General features: G+C 44.3%; 2 protein-coding genes across 4 annotated transcripts in view; one reads left to right on the forward strand and one right to left on the reverse strand.

The window, feature by feature from the left end:
• Positions 1–960, reverse strand: part of POLL (DNA polymerase lambda) — a 41,521-nt gene extending 40,561 nt beyond the window's left edge. The window contains exon 1 of the mRNA XM_068255660.1: positions 725–960. The gene's annotated coding sequence lies outside the window, so the exon portion shown is untranslated. The remainder of the gene's footprint in view (positions 1–724) is intronic.
• Positions 733–23,786, forward strand: DPCD (deleted in primary ciliary dyskinesia homolog (mouse)). Of its 3 annotated transcripts, XM_068255661.1 has the most exons (6): positions 853–1,041; positions 4,163–4,243; positions 7,578–7,702; positions 9,704–9,837; positions 21,362–21,464; positions 23,612–23,786. In XM_068255661.1, the coding sequence occupies exons 1-6, from the start codon at positions 978–980 to the stop codon at positions 23,714–23,716; spliced, it is 612 nt and encodes a 203-aa protein (XP_068111762.1). In that variant the 5' UTR covers positions 853–977; the 3' UTR covers positions 23,717–23,786. The 3 variants fall into 3 exon arrangements, with proteins under 3 accessions (XP_068111763.1, XP_068111762.1, XP_068111764.1); XM_068255662.1 differs by lacking the exons at positions 853–1,041; positions 7,578–7,702 and adding an exon at positions 733–846; XM_068255663.1 differs by lacking the exons at positions 21,362–21,464; positions 23,612–23,786 and adding an exon at positions 16,864–17,041.
• The last annotated feature ends 1,550 nt before the right edge of the window (positions 23,787–25,336 follow it).

Consider the following 25,336-nt stretch of genomic DNA (forward strand, 5'->3'; position numbering starts at 1 on the left):
TTGTTTAAAAGGAAATAGATAGGTCAGTCTCCATATCCCTCTCACTTTATCGAGCGCAAGAGAAATCAAACTTTTTTGACTAGTGCATGTATTTATTCATCAACACAACAGTTATCGCTGTACAGTTGTACTTATACAGAGTTATAGCTGAGACAAGAAGAACAGAGGAATCTGGTTGCAGAAAGACAGATAAGGCAGAAATAAGAGAAGGGGCAGCTGAGGCAGATATGACAGGAGCATCTGAGTGCAGAAGGACAGCTGATGCAAGAAGGAGAAAAAGGACCTGGGTGCAGGAGAGGAGCAACTGAGGCAAAGATGGAGGGATCTGGATATAGAAGAGGGACAGCCAAAGCAGGAAGAACAGAGGAAACTGGGGCAGGAGAGGAGCAGCTGAGGCAGGAAGGAAAGAGGCATCTGGGTGCACAGGAGGGGCAGCTGAGGCTGTTAGGATAGAGGTATCTGTGTGCAGAAGTGGGGCAGCTGAGATAGGAAATATAGAGGAATATGCGTGCAGAAGAGGGGCAGCTGAGGGAGGAAGTACAGAGTAATATACATGCAGAAGAGGGGCAGAAGGGAAATGTGCAGCTGCAGTGCAGCCAGTCCCAGCATCCCCTTTCCCCCTGACAGTTTCGTGCAAACGGGATCAGAAGTGGGGAGGAAGAATGGTTGACTGATTTCAGCACCTCCTCAAACATTCAATTCTATTATCAGCTAGACTACTTACTGCCCCACACAGCCCGGATTTACATGAGTCACAGCCGCTTCCGGTTGACCCGGATGTTTTTGCAGTCCACGCTGGGCAGCATCTTATTATTGGCTGGGCACTCTGGCTGGCTGCTAGGGAGGGTCAGTGCCGTATATAACTAGGTGGAGCCCTAGTGCGGCTCGGGTTGTCATAGCAGCGGCCGGTGCATGTGTTGTTATGGTAACGAGCGGGTTGCCGTAGTAACGAGAGATTGCAAAGTGGTCCTGGCAAGATGGCGGTGCAGCACTGGCTGGAGAGCTTGAAGGCGTCTAAGAAGACCTGTATCCTGCAGGACGGTAATGTGACTTTCGCCCAGGCTGTAACCACACGCCATGCTGCTTCCACCTGCCGTCTGGGGGAGACAACCCAGAAGATTCCCATAGCCCATCACAAGAGATGGATTTGTTTTCTGCTGCTCATGTTCTGGAGGAATATGCCTTATTTCGAGCCCTTGGTCTTATGCTTGTGCTGATGACGTTGCTCCATCTGCCCTTGACCCATGTAGCCCTTTTTGTTTTGAGTTGCTGCTGTTGTCCTATTTTCCAACTGCTACAGCCTTGAGGGACAGTCCTAAACTGAAAGTATAGTTCCCATCGGTCCTGCTCTTAATGGACAGTTTGTCTTCTGAAACCAAATCCTTCTCTTCTGTCTGAAATGATGCAATTGCTTTCCCTGTCCTGCTTAAAGGATACCTGAACTAAGAAGGATATGGAAGTGGTCATATTTATTTCTTGTTAAACAATTCCAGTTGCCAGGTTGACCTTCTGATACTCTACCTCTAATACTTTTAGCCATAGACCCTGAACATGAAGCAGGTGATGTTGGTGGTCGCTGGCTGCCGCGCAGTGCCTGATGTGGGCGCTGCTATACCTGTAATGCTATAGCTACATGAGTCGTGTACTTGTTCCCCCGCTATAATTCTGGTGCCACCAATAGCTGGACCCCAAATTACGATTCTGAGGGTGAAACTAGGTAATCATTAGGTACATTAATTTCATACACTCCCTGTGCTCAAATCACTAGCGATGGAACAACAGGTACGCTCTGAGCACGGTTAGTGTGACAGGTAAAGTATAACTGCACGGGGCGCTGGGGGAGGGTGGCGAACAGAACACATTCGTTGGGACAGTGGCCTGAGGTTTCTGCCACGTTCGTAATTCGTGATTATCGCACGCCTTCACCGCCGCGCATGTCGATCTGAGATTTTTCAGCATGTCCGATCGATACATGCAACCAGCATCCATCCAAAATTGGTTGAATTGTCAATCGGGCATGCTTGTGGTGGCACAGATTTTCTTCAGATTAAATGATTATCGAATTTGATGGTCGATCAGCCACTAAGTCTATAGATATATGGCCACCTTTAGCCATAGACCCTAAACAAGCATGCAGATCAGGTGTTTCCGACTGAAGTTTGACTAGATTAGCTGCTTGCTTGTTTTAGGTGTGTGATTCAGACACTTCTGCAGCCAAAGAGATCTGCAGGTCGACCGGGAAACTGATATGGTTTATAAGGAAATAAATATGGTAGCCTCCATGTTCCTCACGGTATTGGTGTCCTTTTAAGTTGATGTTATCAATCACAATTATATCCATGATGGATTTATATTCCCTTTTGAACCCAAATCTCTATCTTTACAACATTGTGCCTGGCTTTGTTTGTAAGGATAGTTCCTCTTTTTGTCCCTATCTTCCACTATTCGTGGTTTTTGGCTTGTTGTGGCCCACAGAGCCATCAAATTTGGCCCCCAAGTGGTTTCCCCACTTGGTACTATGTTTGGCCCACTCTAGACCACCAAGCAAGCTATATTGGAAGTGAATACTAGAACGCCAAGGAATCCATTTGGAGGGGGGAGGGGAAAGCACAAGACACCAGGGAACTGTATAGGGGAGGGAGAGGGATCACTAGACACCAGTGAACTTTATAGGGGATGGAGGGGGCCACTATACACCAAGTAACTATAGAGGAGGGAGGACCACTAAATACCAGGGAACTTTATAGAGGGAGGTGGCATTCAACACCAGGTAACTGTATGCAGGAGGGAGGTGGCATTAGACACTAGGGAACTGTATAAGGGAGGGCCCTTAGACACCAGGGAACTGTACGGGGGTGGCGCATTATACACTAGGGAACTTTATAAGGGAGGGGGCCGCTAGACACCAGGGAACTCTATAGGGGGAGGCATTAGACACCAGGAAACTGTATTTGGGTAGGGATGAGAGAAACTAGACGACAGGGAACAGTATAGGGGAGGGAGGGGAGAGAGATGGGCAAAAATGACGCTAGAAATTTGGGCCCACCGGGCGCTGTAATATGAATTATTGCTATATCTATCTATATATGCTATAATTTGGGGCTGTCAAAATACGGAGCCCAAAGTACTTTAAAAAACAGCTGAATTCAGCCACCAGCAATAGCTGCCAGACGAATTATGTCTTATTCCACAGTCCACGGCAGCCTGGAGGGGGAATAATTATTAATACCACCAGGACTTTTGCAGGAGCAGGTTGAGCCGTTTTTCGGCTTTACCCTGCGCCCACATTTCCCGGTGCCTTAGTTACATGTACACTGGGAAGGGGGCCATTAGACACCAGAAAACTTTATAAGGGAGGGAGGGGGTCGCTAGACATTGAGGTTGGCCCACAACTTGGTCCCAGTTTTCAATTTCAGTCCACTTTGTAGTTGAGTTTGACACCCCTTCTTTATAACATTGTAAATCAGGGGTTTATCTAGAACAGGCACACAACAGACTTCTTCAAGTAGACTGTATAACAGCATACAGAGCAAATAAAGGCACATAACATGTTTTGGGCGTAGCCCTTCCTCACCTGAGGAAGGGCTATGCCCGAAACATGTTGTGTGCCTTTGTCTGCTCTGTATGCTGTTAATTCAGTCTACTTGAAGAAGCCTGTTGTGTGCCGTCTCTTACAGTGCATTGGCGTGCAGGAGTGGTGTCCCTGCAGGGGTCTGGTACCGGCTTCCTGGTCTAGAGACACAGACACGTGTGGTGTGGGAAGTGTTTCCTTTAGTTTATCCAGAACAATTGTTTTATCCCACCCGTACTTTAATTGTACAGAGCCATACAATCCAGCTGTCAGGGCAAGATGTGGATTGGATGTGGCTTTGTGGGCTGGGCTTGTGAGAGTAGTGTTACAGGGTACCCAGTTGCCTTAGAGCAGGCATGAGCAAACTTGGCCCTCCAGTTGTTAAGGAACTACAAGTCCCACAATGCATTTGCCTTTGAGTCATGACTGTGGCTGTAAGACTCCTGCAAAGCATTGTGGGACTTGTAGTTACTTAACAGCTGGAGGGCCAAATTTGCCCATGCCTGCCTTAGAGTCATAAAGTCATGTAGTTATTGCTAACATTATTAAAATGCAGAATCTCTCCTCAACATTTTCTTTTTATTTATTTAGGCAGAAGAAAAGTGCACTACCTGTTTTCAGATGGCAAGGAAATGGTTGAGGAGTATGACCACAAGAAACATGAACTGCTGGGTAAGGAAAGTGAAGGCCTTTACCTGAACATAATCTTCAGCCCTGTACACATGGGGAAATCTTCATGGTATCTCTGTTGCCTGAAGCATCATGTATTGATCCCTGCCAGGTGACAAACCATTGCTGACGTTGGGCAGATGCGTCATCAGCCTCCTGGCTAGTGACATGTCTGTTATGCCGGTGGGGGGTGGAGGGACGACAAGCAGTGTGCAGGGAGAAAAATGCAATGCAATGCGGTGCTTGGGCTGCAGAGATTGCTAAAGATCTGGCATGCAAGACCTTTTGCAGGCGTCGTCCAGCTGTACACATGCTGGTCAGGGTTGCCAAATCAACCCTTTATTTACTCACACATCTAAGGTATGCATGCTCTGGGGCTGCTTGCACATAATCAGTGCCTAAACTGCATCTAACTAACCACAAGACCTGTATAATTATTGTGTCCGTATTTAAAGGGATGAGTTCAGACTAGTATGTATACCGTTCATGGCTTTAGAGTGTGTTTCACTCTGAAGGAAATTCACAAAAAAGATATTTAATTGTCCATTAGAATTTCTTAAGGCCACATAAGACATTTTCATTATAAAACACATGTACCAATAGTAACAAATGGCTAAAATTCTACCTGTACCCCCCCCCCCCCACACACACACACACACACACACACACACACACACACACACACACACACACACACACCTGTGGAATATACCTCTCCTCCGCAGGGGGCAACTACAGGGGCAGCAGCCTCTGCAGCCATCATCCTCCCCCAACCTCGTCTTTCAAACCTCCAATGAAAAGCAAGTCTGTATAAACACATGAAAAAGGGTGGGAACTCAATGGTGGATGACCAAGGTAAGGCAGAGTTATTAAATGCTTTCTTTGCTTCTGTCTTCACAAAGGAAACAGCACTGTTGCAAATGACAGATGCAGAAGAGTCTCAATCTTCCAATTGTAATATTAAATACTTAACGCAGGAAGAAGTGAAGGCAAGACTAAATAAATTAAAAATAGACAAGGCACCTGGCCTGGATGGCATGCATCCTCGGGTCCTAACGGAATCAAGTTCAGTTATAGATGAACCCCTTTTTCTCAGCATCAACATGGGTTTACTAAAGACAGGTCCTGTTTGACTAACATGCTCAGCTTTTATGAGGTAGTGAACGCTAATGTGGATATTGGGAATGCTGCAGATGTGATATACTTGGACTTTGCAAAGGCCTCCGACACTGTTCCCCACAAAAGTCTGAAAGTTGAGGATGCAAGGACTGGGGAAGAGTCTGTGTTCATGGATAGGGAACTGGCTAATGGACAGAAAACAAAGAGTTGTAGTCAATGGATCATACTCAAAATGGGTGACTGTTAGCAGTGGGGTCCCACAGGGGTCTGTACTGGGTCCAGTGCTCTTCAATTTATTTATTAATGACCTAGTAGATTCAGTAGTGAGCAATGTTGCTATTTTTGCAGATGATACAAAATTGTGCAGAATCATCAACTCTCAGGAAGATAGTGTCATATTGCAACAGGATCTGGATAGGATGGCTATATGGGCACATACATGGCAGATGAAATTCAATGTTGAAACATGTAAAGTCATGCATTTTGGTCGTACTAATGGTCTAGCACCATACAAAATAAATGGGATAAAGTTGGGGACATCAAACTTGGAGAAGGACTTAGGAGTATTCATCGACAACAAGTTAAATAATCATACTCAATGTCAAGCCGCTGCAGCTAAAGCTAACAAAATTTTGGGATGCATTAAAAGGGAAATAAAAACTCGAGATGCTAGCATAATATTGCCCGTTTAACTCTCTAGAAAGGCCACATCTGGAATATGGAATTCAGTTCTGGGCACCACATTACAAAAAAGATATTGCAGTTTTAGAGCAGGTGCAGAGAAGAGGAACAAAATTGATACGTGGGATGGAAGGTCTCACTTACCAAGAAAGGTTAGATAAACTGGGTTTATTTAGTCTAGAGAAAAGACGCCTTAGAGGGGATCTAATTAACCTGTATAAATACATCAGAGGGCAATAAAATAGTTTGGCGGATGAGCTTTTTGTCCCTAGGCCTTCTCAAAGGACTAGAGGACATGATCTGCGCATGGAGGAAAAAACGTTTTAGCCATTTATTGAGGAAAAAGGTGTTTACAGTAAGAGTGATTAACATGTGGAATGCATTGCCACAGGAAGACGTTATGGCAAACTCTATACCTGCTTTTAAAGGGGGCTTAGATGCTTTCCTTGCTTGGAAAGACATCCATGGCTACAATTACTAGGTAATGCCTAATGATGTTGATCCAGGGATTTTATCTGATTGCCATCTGGAGTCGGGAAGGAATTTTTTTTCCCTTTTGGGGCTAATTGGACCATGCCTTGTAAGGGTTTTTTCGCCTTCATCTGGATCAACAGGGATATGTGAGGGAGCAGGCTGGAGTTGTACTTTGTTCTCTGGTTGAACTCGATGGACATATGTCTTTTTTCAACCAAAGTAACTATGTAACATGGGAAATTTCCAGTACCCCAAGGGGCAGTTCCTTCACATGGATCTGTAGAGGGAAGGGAGGTGGTCCGCTTCCATCTTAAACAGAGAGAGAGGAGAGCATTGAGAAGAATATGAAAGAAGGAAAAAAGAATAGTAGGTGAGGGTAACAGACAAGACACAGAACATTTGTATCACACTTTTCTCCTGGCGGCCAGAACTGCAGCCACTATAGGCAGTAACAGTGTCAGGGGGTTTTGCTCAAGGTTTCCTCACTGAATAGGTGCAGAATTACTGACTAGGAAGAGCCAAGATCCAAACCTAGGTCTCCTGTATCAGAGGTAAAGCCCTTAACCAGTACACGATCCAGCTATTGGAAGATTGTGGTCCAACATTTTAATCAGTCCCGGCCCAACCATCATCACTAAGTACTCCAGATGTCCTTGAGAGCCCAATGAAGGTAGGAAGTGTACAGGGGATTCCAGGTTCTCTCAAATTTCTTAAGAAAATCATCTAGGATTGCCTTTGTCTTGTCAAAACACTGTGCATAGCAAATTCTGCATGTGACTAGTTTGGAGTTCAGAGAGGATGACTTCAACAGAGCTGCGATCACTTCTTTGGTTGCAACCTAGAATCTGAGTCACTAACTTGTATTGAGATTTTGTTGTGTTGATACATTTTCTATGCGTTTTGGTCTTTTGTGGTCTTTATTAAGACAGAATAAAATGACTTTCTTTCTCTTTGCTTCATAAGCCTTACTAATTTATCAGCTGATCAAACTGATCACATTCTTCTCCGTGAGTCGTCCTACACCTAAACGTCATTAACTATATTCAATCACCTCTGTTTCCAGTGAGGAAGTGGAGACAGAAGTCCACCTTGGGGGCAGGTGGTCAGTGGGAGATTGAAGTTGGAGAAACTCAAGCACCAGTGGTCGGTGTGCTACAAACTGACTTCCTAAAAGAAAACAGTTCAAATGTATGTATTCCGCACGACTATGAGCTACATCGGGTTTATTGCTATGTAAAGTGAACGTGAAGTGATAATAAACTTGTGAGCTAATAAATTGCATTGGTAGTGTGGATGATAAATAGAACATTAGTAGTATAGAAAAGAGCCTCTTATATTTTTATTTTCAGTTTTATACCTTTATTTTTAAGATTGTATCAGACTTTCAGAGCTGCGGTTTAGAATCCACACAGAGATATAGTAATTACCCATTGAACTTTCCTGCAGTAAAACCTTTTTATCTGCATTTCCTCTGACAGATATCAGCCTTTAAGCTTATTTTTACAGTTCACGAAACCAGACTGAATTTGACAAGCTCTCTAGCATAAATAACAACCCAAGGTTTTTGTTGTTGCTACACTGGAACACAGAGAGGGACTTCAGATCATTGCTTAGTAGTGCTAGTATTATATGTGTATTTTATCTCATCATTTCACTTCAGGTTTGCTTTAAGACCTTTTCTTTTATAGGGTAATTCCTTAAACAGGTCCTCAGTCACCACTGAGATAAGTTTGTGTGTTTAGTTGTGGCTCTTGTGCAGATAGTCCATATACAAACCACATCTTAAATTCTGCCAGCTAAGTCCAGCTGTGTTGGGGAGCATCAGCAATTAAGTGTGTGTGTGTGTGTGTGTGTGTGTGTGTGTGTGTGTGTGGGGGGGGGGGGGGGGGGGGGGGGTGCAATATGTTTTGACTTAAAACAAGGGACAAGGGATCAAATCCCTCTACACACTGCAAACAGAATTTCTAAAGATTTAACCATGAAATTCAGTCATCTGCTGCCCCAATCGATTAAGATTTTCTGTCTGATAGATAAATTTAATGTTTTTTTTGGCACGGTGATAACCGTAGTAATGAGCAATGAAAACCTTATTGTAAATAAACGTTCTGTATTGTCTTGCTGCTTAACCTCCCTGGCATTTTGATTATGCGCAGCCGCACGGCTGCGCATGGTTTTTTTTTTTTTTTTTTAAACCTAATTTTTTTTTTTTTTTAATCATGTAGCTAGCCTAGCGCTAGCTACATGATACCCCCTTCCCTTCCGATTCCCACCCAGCCTTCCAATCGCCGCCGGCGCCTATGCCTATCAGGAAATCCCGTTCTGAACGGGATTTCCTTCAGGGCTTTCCCCATCGCCATGGCGACGAACGTAATGACATTGTGACGTCATAGGGAGTCCCGATCCACCCCTCAGCGCTGCCTGGCACTGATTGGCCAGGCTGCGCACGGAGTCTGCAGGGGGGGCCCCTCTTTTGCGTTGGGTAGCGGTGGATCGGTGGCGATCGCAGCTAGCAAAGTGCTAGCTGCGTGTTTGAAAAAAAAAATGTATTCAAATCGGCCCAGCAGGGCCTAAGCGGTGACCTCCGGCGTCTCTGGACGAGCTCAGCTCGTCCAGAACGCTAGAGAGGTTAACCACTTGCACTTAAGGACCTGAGACTGCTGGTACCAAAAAATGGGGCTTACCGACGAATCGCTGCATGGATCCGCTGCTCTCGTTGGTCACACTGCTTACCCATCGCTGCATGCCCCTAGCTCTGCAGTCATTATGATCGGATTGGCTCACAGTAATTATGGAGTCAGGAGCCAATGAAATCGCCTCTGACTGGCTCACAGAGCTCTGCTGTCATAGAGCCGACAGAACGAGGGGACTGCGGCAAGGGAGAGATTGGCATGAGTGGCGGCTACGCTCTGTGCGGTAATTGAAATCTACGCCCTAGCAGGAGTGAGCAGCCATAAAGATGTAGATTTAAATTACCACGGTCCGGAAGCAGTTAAAGAACGAATACCCAAATCCTACGTGTCAGTGGGCCTAATACAAAAAGCATATACCGCGAGTTATGCTATTAGTGCAAGGATCGCGAGCGTTATAAATTGTTCCTGCCCCTCCTCTCATTAAGCTGCTCCTATTGGCTTTAACAAGGTTCCATTTTTTTTTTTTTTAATTCATAGATCTATGCTTTTGTTTTTCCAGCCTGTATTTATGAGGAAGGACACCAAAACAAGTTTTCAGTGGAGAATCCGCAATCTACCGTACCCAAAAGATGTGTACAGTGTAACTGTGAACAAGACTGAGCGCTGCTGCATTGTACGGACTAGCAATAAAAAGTAAGTGGGCAAACTATAGGCCGTATATCCTAACGCATCTCCAGTCAGAATTCCATTAGCCAACCAACAAACCTGAACTGAATTTTTTTTTCAAGAATTGTTTGCACTTTTGTAATTAAAGATTGCAGCCTCAACTGGGTCAGTGGCACCCAACTTGCTTATCTCGGCATACAAGGCCTAGAAGTAATTGTGGTATATTAAAGGGAATCTTAACTGAAGGATTAAAACAAAAAAGTTTCTGCTTTGTCGGTGTCATCATTGGTCCGTAAGTGCATGATGTTGAGAAAATCAGGTAATTGTATCCTTTATTTCTTTTACAGATTGTGTCAAATGTAACTAAAGCATGAGATGAAAAGAGTGAGACTAGCAGCGCGATACATTTCTTGCATTTGAAGTGTAATAGTACTTGGTCAGGGGCATAACTACAGGGCAGCAGTCCTTGCGACCGCAGCGGGGCCCAGAGCTGTAAGGGGGACCCAACTTCTACTTCTCTCTCTCTGATAAAGGGGTCCATCCTTCAGGTCAGGTGTTTTTGTGGCTACACTTGTGTATTTAAAGATTATGATGTCCACATGGGCCTCAGGCTATGAGGGTCTCCAGTGGTAGGGAAGAGGTGGGAACACAGGAGCACCATCAAATATTTTTTTTTCTTTTTGCTTGGGGGTCCCCATGGTTTGTAGTTACATCACTGTACCTGGGCCAAAAAAATCCTCTTTATCCTGTTCCAGCTGCAGCAACCTCTGTCTTGAGGGGCCACGCCATGTTTGTTTCTGAAAAAGGGTTAGCAAACATGGAACCCAGCGTGCAGACATGTGCAGGACATCATGAATCATTTTCCACACAGTATCATAACTGAGGCCAGTTTCACTCATGATCATTTGGATGGTTGTTATTCTGTCTTCCAGGATTTAGCCCTCCACTTTCTTCACTGTGGCTGCATCGTCCATTCGTGATGGTCTTCCAGGTCTTGACTAGAGATGGCCCAGCCTTGGAGAACTCATGGGGAAGCATGTGATCAGTTTGATCAGCTGATAGATTTGTAAGCCTCTGATTTGCTGTGATGACTTCCTGGTTTAACACATGATCATAACCAGCAAATCAGAGCCTTAGAACTTTATCAGCTGATCAAACTGATCATGTGCTTCTCCATGAGTTCTCCAATGCTGGGCCATCCCTACTTGACCCATCTGTGAGGGACATGTGACCACTTTGGAATTTCCTTTTTTCGCCTCCATTTCCACAAACTGCTATCATCTCGTCGTGGATTTGCCGGCCACTATCACCCTTCAAATGCAGGGACTTTATCATGCTGCAAGCCTCTGGATTTACCATTTCTCACTCTAGTCATTTCTGGCATAATCTGTAAAAGAAATAAAGGATACAATGAGCTGATTTTCTCAACATCATGCACTCAGGGACCAATGATGACAAGGACAAAAATGTCATCAACATACCATAACTTTAAAACTTTACGATAACCCCTCATATCTATTGCGTTTAAAGGTTTACTTTACCTGAGCACAGGCTGCTTACAAAGCTACTCCAGCCTCATTCCACATAGCTGTATTGTATGCACATTTCCACTTGTGCTTCAGTGTACTTTGCATAGTGTGGATATATTCAGCTTGGCCACCAATATTTCTGGCACTGGATCTACTAGCACACTGCAGAGTTCAATGCATTGTACCAGTTAGTTTCCACCCCATCCACCATAACCCCACACTCCTCTCCAAAATTAAATCATACCCCCCACCACCACCGCCTCCAAGTTACCCCACTTAAAATCGAATTCCCTTACTAATTTGGGTACTATTCCGTGAGCCGGGCGCAACTGAGCTAAGTAATGTACTGATTCATGTTTTTACTGGCCGTCTCGCTGCGGCCAAATGTATCAAAAGTGAGTTACCGTATATACTGGCGTATAAGGCGACTGGGCGTATAAGACGACCCCCCAACTTTTCCTCTTACAATATACAGTTTGGGGTATACTCGCCGTATAAGACTACCCCTGTCTGTGAGCGAGCATGTGCCAGGCAGAGTTGTAAATACCGTACTTATGGTGCAGTCCCCTGGTTAATAGATCGCATTCTCCGCCTAATTGCTCCTTGCGAGCAGCCGCTCGCACGGGTGCAGTGCCTCATCCGGGGTCACCTGACTGGTGATGTGTGCGCTCCACTGATGACGCTCATGGAAGAGCCCGGCAATCTCTTCTATGAGCGTCATCAGTGGAGCGCACGCATCACCAGTCAGGTGACCCCGGAAGAGGCACTGCACCCGTGCGAGCGGCTGCTCGCAAGGAGCAATTAGGCGGAGAATGCGATCTATTAACCAGGGGACTGCACCATAAGTACGGTATTTACAACTCTGCCTGGCATCCGGCACCCTCCTGACTGACATCCGGCGTATAAGACGACCCCCGACTTTTCAGAAGATTTTTAGGGGTTAAAAAGTCGTCTTATACGCCAGTATATACGTAAATGCAGCCGGCAGCAATGTAACAGATGAAGCCGCCGGCTTCAGCTCTGCCTCCTCTCCTCCCCCTGCCTCTCTCCTATAGAACACTGGCAGCCGAGGCCCCGAGAAACAAGCAGAGCAGGGAGGCTGCAGACATTGCTTCTGCCAGCACCCACTCTGCAAGAACGAACGGTAGGATTCCCTGCCGCGACGAACGACTCTGGGGTGACACGCATGTCCCCCGGCTGCCAGTATTGTATAGGAGAGAGGCAGGGGGAGGAGAGGGAGCCGAAGCTGGCGGCTTCATCTGTTGCATTGCTGCCGGCTTAATTTAATTAACTCACTTTTGAAACATTTGGCCGCAGCGAGACGTCCAGTAAAAAACATGAATCGGTACATTACTTACCGATTACTTGGTACCTGGAGTTGGAGGCGGTGGTTTCATTAACTGAGGAGTCGGAGTTGGATGATTTTTGTACCGAACCCACAGCCCTGAGCACCACTATGAAAGTAACAAAATGCTCCACATCATCCCCTATTGAGGAAATCGGTGCCAAACTTTTCCAGTCCTGAAGCCACCTGGCACTGAAACAGGAATAACAGATTGCATGAATGGTGTGTCATTTCAGCACCTGCTGCTCCAGCACAGTTTAGGCGTGAGTTTAGGAAGCAGCATTAAAATGGTTAATGCGCTGAAGACCTTGTGCTCAGTGCCTCCTTCACCTGCCTTCTTGCATCACAAGGCGCTGAACGTAGGAACACACTGGCTGCATATTCCCAGCCTCCGGTTATAGTAAATAAGACTCTGGCCCATCAGGAGTTTGTCTAACACAGTGTTTCCCAACCGCTGTTCCGCGGCACACTAGTGTGCCGCGGAACGTTGCCTGGTGTGCCGTGCTCTTATCCCCCCTCCCGCCCGTCCCTGCGGCCGCCGCTGTTATTACCTTAGCAGCGGCCGCTCTCCCCTCTCCAGACCATGTATATGCTAGCAGCGTATCTCCGGCTGCTCTGTGTGATGCACTGATGCGGAAGGAGGCAGGGCTCGGTTACCATAGTAACGGCGATACATATCGCCGTTACAGGAAGCCGCTGCCCTCCTTTCTTCCGCATCAGTGCATCACACAGAGCAGCCGGAGATACGCTGCTTGAATATACACGCGCCGGAGAGGGGAGAGCGGCCGCTGTTAACAAGGTAATAACAGTGGCGGCCGCGGGGTCGGGCGGGAGGCACTAAACTGGCTATACTGGGGCACTATTCTGGGGTACTATACTGGCTATCCTGGGGCACTATACTGGGGCACTAAACTGGCTATACTGGGGCACTATTCTAGCTATACTGGGGCACTATTCTGGCTATACTTGGGCACTATACTAGCTATACTGGGGGGCTATACTGGGGCACTATACTGGCTATACTGGGGCACTATACTGGGGCACTAAACTGGCTATACTGGGGCACTATTCTGGGGCACTATACTAGCTATACTGGGGCACAATACTGGCTATACTGGGGGGGCTATACTGGGGTACTATACTGGCTATACTGGGGCACTATACTGGCTATACTGGGGCACTATACTAGCTATACTGGGGGGCTATACTGGGGCACTATACTGGCTATACTGGGGCACTATACTGGGGCACTAAACTGGCTATACTGGGGCACTATTCTAGCTATACTGGGGCACTATTCTGGCTATACTGGGGCACTATACTAGCTATACTGGGGGGCTATACTGGGGCACTATACTGGCTATACTGGGGCACTATACTGGGGCACTAAACTGGCTATACTGGGGCAGTATTCTGGGGCACTATACTAGCTATACTGGGGCACAATACTGGCTATACTGGGGGGCTATACTGGGGTACTATACTGGCTATACTGGGGCACTATACTGGCTATACTGGGGCACTATACTGAGGCAACTAAACTCCCTACACTGGGGCAACTATGCCAGCTATGCAGCCGCACCCCAGCCCCCCCCCCCCCATAGCGGCACTGTCCACTAGGTCGCGCAAACAACCGGGGGCCGCATCGCCCCCACCGCGCGCGCGCCGTTCCCCGGAGAAAAATTTGGTCAGACAGTGTTCCCCGGGCCGGAAAAGGTTGGGAAACACTGGTCTAACAGAATAGCTGGACTAGATGAATGCCAGGGTGGAAGTGAGTCACTCAGTGGGTAGACCAATTTCACTGAGTCAGTTTAAGCCTAAACTCGAGGGAATCATAAATACCATTTAATCCAGTAACCTATTCATTAAAAGGCGCAATAAATGTGCTTTATATTTAGCTAGTATTACTGCAACACACGTTCTAGAGCTTTTTTTTCTCCTGTTGGACTCAGCATGTCTCAGTTCAGTAACTGAAGGTTGTACAGATTGTGTTAGGAGAAAGAGCCGCATGTTTGTAAAGGCAAGACTTTACAAATACAATTTTTTTTTTTTTTTTTTTTTTTTTTTATATTGCTGCTCCTGTTGAGAGACCACCAGTTTTCATACTAACTGGATCTGAGCAGTGATTTATTAAAAATACAGTATAATCTCCTTATAGTCAACTCAAAGGGACCTGGAAAAGTGGTTTACTATATCAGAAATTGTCCTAGAAATGGCCCAGCATGCCCTGGTACATTCTCTGCTGCAAAGGACCAGCTCTGTCCTCCCTTTTGAGGTACAGAATCTTGAAGTCCACCAAATGTGTACCTCAAATGTAAAGTATACCTAAGGGTGGATAAGTTGCTGGTATAGTATCCAGGCTCCTTAAATTACAGCCATCACTGAATAGTGGCAGCCACTCGCTTCCTGTAAGTGGCTCCATTACCTCCGTGGGTGGAACTTGCAGCACATGTCCTGCAAAACTTTCTGCTCACACTTGAGTCAATCATGAAGCCTCTCTTCAAAATGCAGCCAATCAGAAGCCACTCTCGTCTGTAATACGAATGGCTCAGATACCTCTGTGGGCAGGACTTAGCACTCTACTCTCCACTTTCCTCAGTTTTGCAGCGAGCAGGCTTGCTCTGATCTGCACTGCAAGTGAAAGTAACCTGTACTGCGCTCCACACGCTACCAGGAGCATCATTGCTAATAAGGAAAGAAACACCTGTGAGTGCGTACAATCCCATGGGAGGACTGTGATAATACTTTTATTGGTGATTGCAAAGTTGTAGTAGTACTATATCAGAGTTATTTACTATATCAGAGTTAATTATGAGATTATACTGTTTATAAACCAAACCTCCTCCTAAGAGAGGTTCCTAGTGTTGGGAGGGGAGGACACTACATCTCTCGGCATGCAGTGAGGTGGCTGGAGGTGCGCGTTACTGCCATGGGTGCCCCAAACTGCCACAGATACGGGTCTTTCTGGAGAAGATGGAGGACCGCATACAGATGAAGGGTTAGGGAGAAACCCCCATAGTTAAAAGGAACCTAAAGTGAGAGGTATATGGAGGCTACCATATTTATTTCCTTTTAAGCAATACCAGTTGCCTGGCTATCCTCTGCCTGTAATGCTTTTAGCCCTAGACCATGGACAAGACCTCTGACAAGATTAGCCGCATGCTTGTTTCTCACATAGGTAAATATAGCGCAAGTGCTCTTCACCAAGCAACCCCTGTCCTGTATGTGGGTGGACAAAAGACTCCTGCCTCCTGCAAATGCACTGACTAAGCTTATGCAGTTCTCAGCCCATATACAAATGCAGTTCTCAGCACATATACAAATGCAGTTCTCAGCACCTGTGTATATGGCCTGAGAATTGCATAAGCCAGACATCATGGCATGGTAGCAGCCTTTTTCTACCTTTTTTTTTTTTTGTCAGGTAGAAATACTGTAAGTATACCTTTTTATATGGTGTTAGATTTTATGTACACAGCATGAGGCTTTGATTGGCTAAATGTAATTACCTCCCTGGTACATTAGGGTTTTGCACGCAAGCACTTTTTTTTTTTTTTTGCACGCTAGCAGAATTTTTTGACCACCACTAGAGTGGTATGAGAAGTTCAGCTCATTAGAAAATACCCTACTGCTACTCATTAGAAAATATAATTGCCATTTTCTCGTAATGCAGTCATAGGTCCCACAATAAAAGGGGTTCTGTGGAGAGGTTAAATAAACAAAAACTGACACTTACCTGGGGCTTCTATTGCCTCCCCCCCCCCTGCAGCTGTCATTTCCCACGCATCCTCTACGATCCTCCATTCCCCGCCGCCCGTCCCGGTCTAATATTCGTCTATCAAGACTAATAATGCTCGCTCCTGTGCGTCATCGGAAGCTTACTGCGCAGGTGCAGTATGCCGTTTTCTTGTTCTGCGCTTGCGCAGTAAGCTCCCGATGACGCGCACGGCTGTGCAGCTGCAGTCTAATGAGACGCCTGATTAGACCGGGACCGGCGGCGGCGAACAGAGGATCGTAGGAGGAAGGCGCAGGATATGACAGCTGCAGGGGGCTGATAGAAGGCCCAGGTAAGTGTCGTTTTTTGTTTATTTAACCTCTCCACAGAACCCCTTTCAGCATTCCTGTTTTACAAATCCTCATTAAAATATATTCACATGTCGTGTTTGCATTTTCTTGGTCTAGCTGCTCTGCACAAGTTCAGGATGTGTTGTGGACCAACAGAGGGCGCTCTTGGAGAGGCTCACACACAACCAGCATTGAAGGAGATAAGTCACATTAACACATTGTCATTCCACAGACATTCTGATAAAAACTGCAACAACAGCACTGAATTCTTTCCTACGCTAATCCAGGTGACAGCTCTGGGGAAAGCTAGGTTAGTGAACATAAAACCATTAGCAAAATTAATTTTCTCTATTTAAAAAAGCAAACAATAAACAAATAACAAAAAATAAGAAAAAAAAAGTCAAATGTATAGAACAGGCCCGTGTAGAAGTACTGTATAAATATTGAAAAAGATAACTGCAGTTTGCTATACTCCACATTGCTACCTAACAGATTTAAAGAGGAACTGCAGTGAAAATAACAATGAATACAATTACTTATACTTGTACAAAATGATTTTAGAAATGAGTCGGTGCCTAATAGCGCTACCAGACTTCTTATGGTGATCTTTAGTCAAGGTGCACAATTATATTTTGGTGAGAGGTTTTTGGACCATTAAATGCCCAATGAAATCTATTCTTTTCACACGGCATATGATTGGAGACTACCCCTACCATTTATTTGCTGTTGGGACTCTATTTTGTCCATTCATTAAGCTGGCGCTACTCTAACTTGTCACAAGTCAGTGAATAATATTGTAAATATATCCCTGCCTTTCCTGTCACAGTTCACTAGGGATTTCCCTTTCACTTATAGTACACCTGAAATACACACATGGAGGCTGCCTTATTCCTTTTTAACAATACCAGTTGCCTGGCATCCTGCTGATCTCTTTGGATGCAGCAGTGTCTGAATCACACACCTAAAACAAGCAAGCAGCTAATCTAGTCAAATTTCAGTCAGAAACCCCTGATCTGCATGCTTGTTTAGGGTCTATGGCTAAAGGTGGCCATATATCTATAGACTTAGTGGCTGATCGACCATCAAATTCGATAATTATTTTATCTGAGGAAAATCGGTGCCACCAAAAGCATGCCCGATTGACAATTCAACCAATTTTGGGTGGAAGTTGGTTGCATGGATTGATCTGACATGCTGAAAAATCTCAGACTGACCTGCTCGATTGGGTGTGCGGCGGTGAAGGCGTGCAATAATCACGAATGACGAACGTGGCAGAAACCTCAGGCCACAGTCCCAACTAATGTGTTCTGTTCGCCACCCTCCCCCAGTATTGTGGGGTGCAGTTCTACTTTACCTGTCCCACTAACCGAGCTGAGTGTCCGAGCTCTGTTTTCACAGTCAGGCCCCACGTGACTACCGGCATATAGCTTGTGGGGCGTGTGACAGCACATCCGTTACAATGCCGTCCTCAACGTGGGGGCGCAAATATGGAAGTATGAGGACACTCCGCTCAGACAGCGGCAGGTAAAGTATAACTGCATGGGTACTCGGGGGTGGGTGGGGGTGGGAACATAAAACATTAGAGGGTAGCAGCGGGGGGTGGCAAGGCAACATCACAAGGCTGATTCCCGCAAGATTCACTGGAGCCACGCGGTAATGTAGGTATGTGCAAGCGTTAAATTGCACTTCCGGCGCAGTGTACTACATCGTGGGAAGTATGAACTTCCCCCTAAGACTTTTATTAGGCTGCGGTGCAGCAATTTGGCGCTGTTTTGTATGGGGCATTCAAATATTAAAGTGTATGTATAGTTTTCCAGAGCTTTCACCTCTTACACACACATGTTAAACAGAGCATATCTCAGGTCAAATATGCAGTCGGTAGATATTTTTAAGGCCCAAAGTCTCTCAGAGCAATGAAACACAACACACACACTCTGACACATCCTCTGCTAAGTGCAGCAGACCTCGGGAGTAGTACAGCCTATCCATGCTTTATAGATAAGTTGCAACGACAGCAAATGTGAACTCAACCTCCTGTGTTTTCGCTGTTCCCCACAATTTAGCATTGTTCTTTTCTGCAAATCAGACAAAGGCCCATGTACAATTCACTTTCTCCTGAGTTTTCTCCCAGGTGATAAGTCCACATCTTATCAATAGAATGCATTTGAAACCACCAGCAAGCCAGAAAGTGCTCAAAATAAGCTTGATGGTACTTTTTCACCTGCTTTCGGTACTTTGTGAATTGCAGGGTGCTGAAAATTTATCTTAAAAAGAATATGAAAAATTCTCTTCTAAGCGAAAACTCAGGGGAGTTACTGTAATTGCATTTGGGCCCAACTGTCTGATTCTAGAATACCATGTTAAATGAAAAATAAAGTATCTATCTCTTACAGCCTACACTTGTTAGTTTCCACTCTCTGTCATGTAACCTGCCTATCAGGAGTGCGAAGCAGCAGCCTTGTATCTCAGGGCTCTGCCATTAAGCGGCTTTAGTCTTTTACACTCTTGCTGGAACACGTTTTAAAAGTAGAATAAGCCAGGTCTTATACAGAATGGTTGAGCATGAGGATGTGAGCATGTCCCGGCACCTCTACTGTGCTGCACGTTATCAGTTGGAACAATGTATAGGATATATTATTTCGTAAGAGACACTCATTCATTGGATTACTTGCTCAGTTCCTCCCTGTCCCAAGCAGAGTTCCCTGTTTTGTATAGTCTTTTTTTTTTTTTTTTTTTTATCTATCATTGAGGAGTTAACACTTCTTTAACATGTCTTTGTGTTCATCTAATCTCTGCTGTTTAACCTTTGACATCTCCCTTATTATCCACGTCTGCCACCTTTGCCAAATACCAAAAGAAGCTACATCACAGAAGACTTTAATCTCTGTCAGAGCACATTCTGCACCCATTCTCCACTCTTTCATTCTTAAGTCACTTCAGCTATATATGGTAACTCTGGGTGTACATTTCTGTCAGATGGGAGGCTGCATTGGTTCCTGTGCATTCTAAGGAATGTCTTGTAGTTTCACGCTAGGTGCATTATTTCCTCCTTGTATGTAATGCATAGCCAAATTATCTCCTATTAATACCAAAACCTCTGGGAATATTGGAAGGTTATGTCTTGTCACCTACTTGTCTTTAGAAACCTCAGTATGCTTTAATAAGTACACACACTTGGAAGAAGACATCCATGTAGCAAGTAAATAATAAAAAAAAACTTGAGTATACAAATAGTATGATAATATGCAGAGGACGTACCCCGAATTCCAGCAAGGGACAAGTCACAGCCGCTCCAGTGCCCACCTCACATGTATCGCAGACCTTTCCACTTCGTCAGAGGTGTCAGTCGTGTCTTGTACCTTGCTGAAACTCAGAGCAAGACCGCTTTACATATTTTCATCTACATTGAACTGCATTTTATTCTGATCCTGAAGAATTTTATTAGGGACGTATCCTTCAAATAAATAAAAACAAAAATCAAAAAAGGGTGGTAAGCAGTCTATAAGTATACATGATTCATGTCATGACCACTCCCGTGCCCGATCTACCAGCTTTGTCACTGGTGTCAGTTGTTACTTGTACCTTGCTGGAACTCTGGGTAAGCCCTCTTTGCATACTTTCATATTTGTCTTTTTTTTTTCTTGCTAAATGGATGCCTTTTGCGGAGTGTGTGTGCGTAATGCCTTTATCCATGCTTATTTACGCTGAATTTTGACTCCTTTTTTGGTTTTAGCTTTTTTTAATATGTATTTTTTTTCCTGTGCAAAGTAGCACCAGTACTGCAGTATAAGTGATTGCTTACATACATATATCTGTAAGTACAATATGAAAGTAGCAGTAGGGTATTGTACCAGTTAGCCACCAGTAAAAGCAAGAAGTTTTGAATCAGGATGATACCATTCACACTTAGCAGAATTGTATGAGTTTTCCCCATAGAACATATTGGAAAACTCATGCAATTCTGCTAAGTGTGATCCTGGCCTTACAGATCCATCCTGTCAGATTTTTAATGGCTTCTAATGCCCAAGCACGACCAATCACAATTTTATTTTCATTCCCCATGACCGATGGAAGCCAATCGGTTATGATTATCATTGCTCTGCCCCCCTCCATAGCAACGGAACACATCACTAGTCTCAAGGCTAGGGATGTGTCTGTACAGCATCATTCCCTGAATTTGCCCTACGGATCATTTCCCTATTCCAAAGGGCGACAATTATCGTATGTGTGCTTGACTTTAGGGTGGCTTTCACCAAAGTTGTCACAAGTCCCAGTTTCAGTATTTCCACAGTAGGACTATGTAACTGGCATCAGTCTGCCTTTTCCTCCTGCTGTGCTGCCTGCTCTCCTGTGTATAATGCTATATCACTATGTACTCATTCCTGCCACACGACCACTCCCCCCTCCCTCCTGCTTGAGACTTCACAGACCTGTCAGCTGTCTAAAATATCTGATACCACAAATGTGCGGGAGCAACCGGTCCCAGCACAGATTACTGTTTAGTCTTGTGGAGAAGCCGTGGGTGATACATGTATCTTGTCACTAATTACACTGCTGCCTGTTCAACTTTCATGATGTTTGCTGGATCTCACCACCTCTTCTAATACTGTTGCAGGTATTATAAAAAGTTTACCATTCCTGACCTCGATCGATGTCAGCTGGAGCTGGACGATAATGCTTTAAGTTTTGCCCATGCAAATAACACCTTAATTATAACGGTAGGTACTGAATCTGGTTATATCCTGTCTGAAGGCATACACTAACTAAACTTAAAGCTCAAGTTCATCCTGCAGTTTTATCAATGCATATCACAGTAAACTTGCACACCTGTATTTTTGCAATTAATTTACTGAAAGTAACTTGCTGCCTGGGTCCTGTAGTTCCTTTTCCAGTTGAGATGACAATTACATTTTAGTGGACAGACCAGGTGTCTAGTTGCTGCCCCAAACCCTCCCCCGATTCCATCATTAACCACATGAGGTAGTTGGGGAGAAGCTGGGAGCACAGAATTGATCACCTGACCCTGCCCACTTCCTCCTTTTTAGCTGTTTTTAGACGCTTTTATCCAACCAGGGCGCCTCTTTCCCCCAATTGTGCTTAGTATACCCCCGTACATTCCTTGTCCGAGGGATGGTGACAGACCACTGGTGGGTTCCACCGCAGTGGACACCTGTCCCCTTGTTTTTCCAAAGAGAGCGACCAGTTCTAGGTCCTGGTCAGGACAACCCCGAGTGGAGTCTGGTTCATTGTCTCCACCTGCTTCTTGTGGTCGGTTGCCCCATGCAACCCTCTTTTGTGAGTAGTATTTCTATTCAAATTCATTGTGATCATTTACATATTGCACTACTGGGCTTCCGTTCTTTTGTCTCCTGTGTCCTTTTTTTTTTTTCTAGAGGGTGTACTAGCCACCCCTACCACAGTGCCTAGGTGTCAGAAAGTTTTTAAATTTGGGGTCTGATTTGAAGATTCAAGCTACACATTGCTAAGCGTGTTATGCTTAGTTGATTGACAGAGCAGAAGCAACAGTAAGGCCTAGAACCCACTAGCAGTATGTTACTAAGCGATTGTGGTTTGAAAAGCTCTTGCTAATGTAATGCTATGGGTGTGATCCCACTTGAGCGATGTGATTTTCTAAAAATCCCCCATAGCATTACATTCGCAAGAGCTTTACAAATTACTAGCGGTTACAAAGGCTGCTAGTGGATTTGAGCCCTAAGACTGCTGGAAAATGTGGAGTACCCAAACTGCCAGACTATCAGCAGTTGTTTTGTGCCAAAACCAGCTGAGTTAAATCTACGCATAGCCGTCAGTTGAAACTTGAAAAATTAGAATATTGTGCAAAAATTCATTTATTTCAGTAAGTCAACTTAAAGGGTGACACTAATATATGAAATGGAGTCTATACACGCAAAGCGAGATATTTTCATGCCTTTGTTATAATTTTGACAATTATGATTTACAGCTTATGAGAACCCCAACATCAAAATCTCAGACCATTAGAATATTGTGAAGAGGTTCAATATCCTGGGCATCAAAGTGTCAGACTCTTTATCAGCTTATTTCATCCAAAACACCTGAAAAGGGTTCCTGAGTCTTCAGTCTGGTTCAGAGTTAGGGCCAGTGCACATCAAAAAGCACTAGCGTAATTACAAACACTCAAACGCTTTTTGAAGTGATTTTTCTTGTTGATTCTAGGCATGTGTAGAGCGATTTTCTAATCATGCCTAGCGATTTTTGGAGCATTTTAGTGTAGTGCATTTTAGTGTAGCTTTTATTTTTGTTACAGTAGAAGCTGTAACTTCTGTAACAAACGCTTGTAAAACACTTTGATCTATCACTTTCCATTGAGGCTGAATCGCCTTAGAAATCAGCAGAAATGCTGCAGCCTCACGTTTTGTGTTTGGGAGAAAATCACATGCTCTGGTGTGATCCATCCCATTTAAATACATTAGCCAAGCGCTTTTCAAAGGGTTAGCGTTTATAAAAGTGCTCAGAAGCGCTCTCGGTGTGCACCAGCCCTAACAGAAATAAATGAACTTTTGCATATTATTCTAATTTTTCGTGTTTCACCTGTATATCAGAACATAATGGTGGTGACTAAACAGTTAACGAGTTGAAGTTTCTGCTATTCAAGAACTTTCTTTCAATAAATTCATGACGGTCCAAATTAGGTGCGATACCTCACCCAATAGCAGTCAATTTGTTGCATGACTTAATTTCTCTCTCATTACCTATTGTTCTCCAGCCATAGTAAACTGGGAACACAGTGATGACTGAATTGTACTTCTTTCAATGTGAAATAAATTCTATGAGTATATCATATGGAGTTAAACATTTAAGTAACTCTTCTCTTTTCTTTATAAAGTATGAAAAACCAAAGGAAATCCTTCTAGTAGAAGAAGACCTACTGAAGGAATTAAAATCCATGAAGACCAACTCAGAAGGTGACGTGGAGTGCAAAACCCAATGACGTGTGATGCAAAAAGGAAAAGCGTTAGTTATTTATGCCTGAAGTTTTGTATTAAACAATAAAACGCAAACGTAGTGTATGTCTTTATTTAGAATCCCTTCACCTGTGCTTGGGTTTTGTTGCATAGTGAAAGAAAGTCATTTTAACCTTCTTGTCCACTGCGTGGATTAGGCATTAAAAAGCTGTTTTCACCTGCTTTAGGCTTCAGAAAGGTATCTTTAAATAGCCTGCGATTCCCCTAAGAACACACAGGTTCTTTGTTACAGAAGAACTCCACCCACTGTTACCTGGCAGCACAGATGGAAGGGAGTGCAGGCTTGTGGAGCTATACTCTTGTCTGGTAGCATCTCCTGACCATTACAGACCTATACACCACACTTGCAGTTTACAGCCTGCTGGTGGTCTATGAGGATCTGTAGTCAGTCGACTGACTGGCTTTTAAGGATGCTGCAAAGAGGAAGTGTGGCATGCATAACTGTGGTGTCTTCAGTCGATCCAGTGACATGAGTCTGACAGGTTTGTGTACTACAACAACCTGCACTCCCATCAGTGCTGCTGAATAGCGGTGAGCGAAGGTCTAGATCTCCAAGTGTGTGGGTGAAAGCATGCCTTTATTTATGCATGTTTTGAATGCAAGTTTACACATTTTATTTATTTTTAGTTGCCATAGCAACATGACATTATTGTGACTAATCAGAAAGAAGCATGTTAGAGGGGAAAACTGATACGAAAATTTGCATTTCCATGCGGGACCACTGAGGGAAAAATCGCACATTGCTCCCAGTGCATTGTGATCGTGCATATAGAAGCATTATGTGCACTTTTGCATTGCAAAGAGGTATGCAATTTTAAGCAAGAGTGACCCCCTGCCTGACTTTCATTACATGCGAACAATGCGCGGTGCGAAAAATCTGCAGCTAACAGACTTTTTTCATCATCGGAGCGGATTATAAAAATCCATTGAAATGGCATTAGTGTGCGTGCAAATTCACATAGCGAAGATTTGCACTTAGTGGAAATGCGACCTTAAAGATTTATCCCAATCAGTAGCCGGTACCCCATTTCTCACATGAAATCTTTATCTTTTGTCAAATAGATCATCATGGATATCTGTATGGCTGATATTGTGGTGAAACCCCTCCCACAGTGTGATGACTCAAAACATTGCAAAGTGATAAGTTAAAAAAAAAAATCTTCAAGAAATGATTAATATTCACCATGTAATTTGTTCATGTTGTTTAATCTACATTGAGCCTGCAAGTCATCGTCTTTACTACTGGCAGACAAGAAAAAAACCTAGACAGCACCAACTGCCATTACCTATAACCACACCCCCTTACAATGTGATAGGCTTTTTAAAAAAGAAAATATTATATACATACATACAGTGGGATGCAAAAGTTTGGGCAGCCTTATTAAACGTCATGATTTTCCTGTATAAATCGTTGGCTGTTATGATAAAAAATGTCAGATAAATATATCACATTGGAGACGCACACAGTGATATTTGAGAAGTGAAATGAAGTTTATTAATTTTACAGAAAGTGCACAATAATTGTTTAAATAAAATTAGGCATGTGCATAAATTTGGGCACTGTCATTTTATTGATTCCAAAACCT

This window comes from Hyperolius riggenbachi, chromosome 10 (genome assembly GCF_040937935.1).
Source record: "Hyperolius riggenbachi isolate aHypRig1 chromosome 10, aHypRig1.pri, whole genome shotgun sequence".
NCBI classification, from domain to species: domain Eukaryota; kingdom Metazoa; phylum Chordata; class Amphibia; order Anura; family Hyperoliidae; genus Hyperolius; species Hyperolius riggenbachi.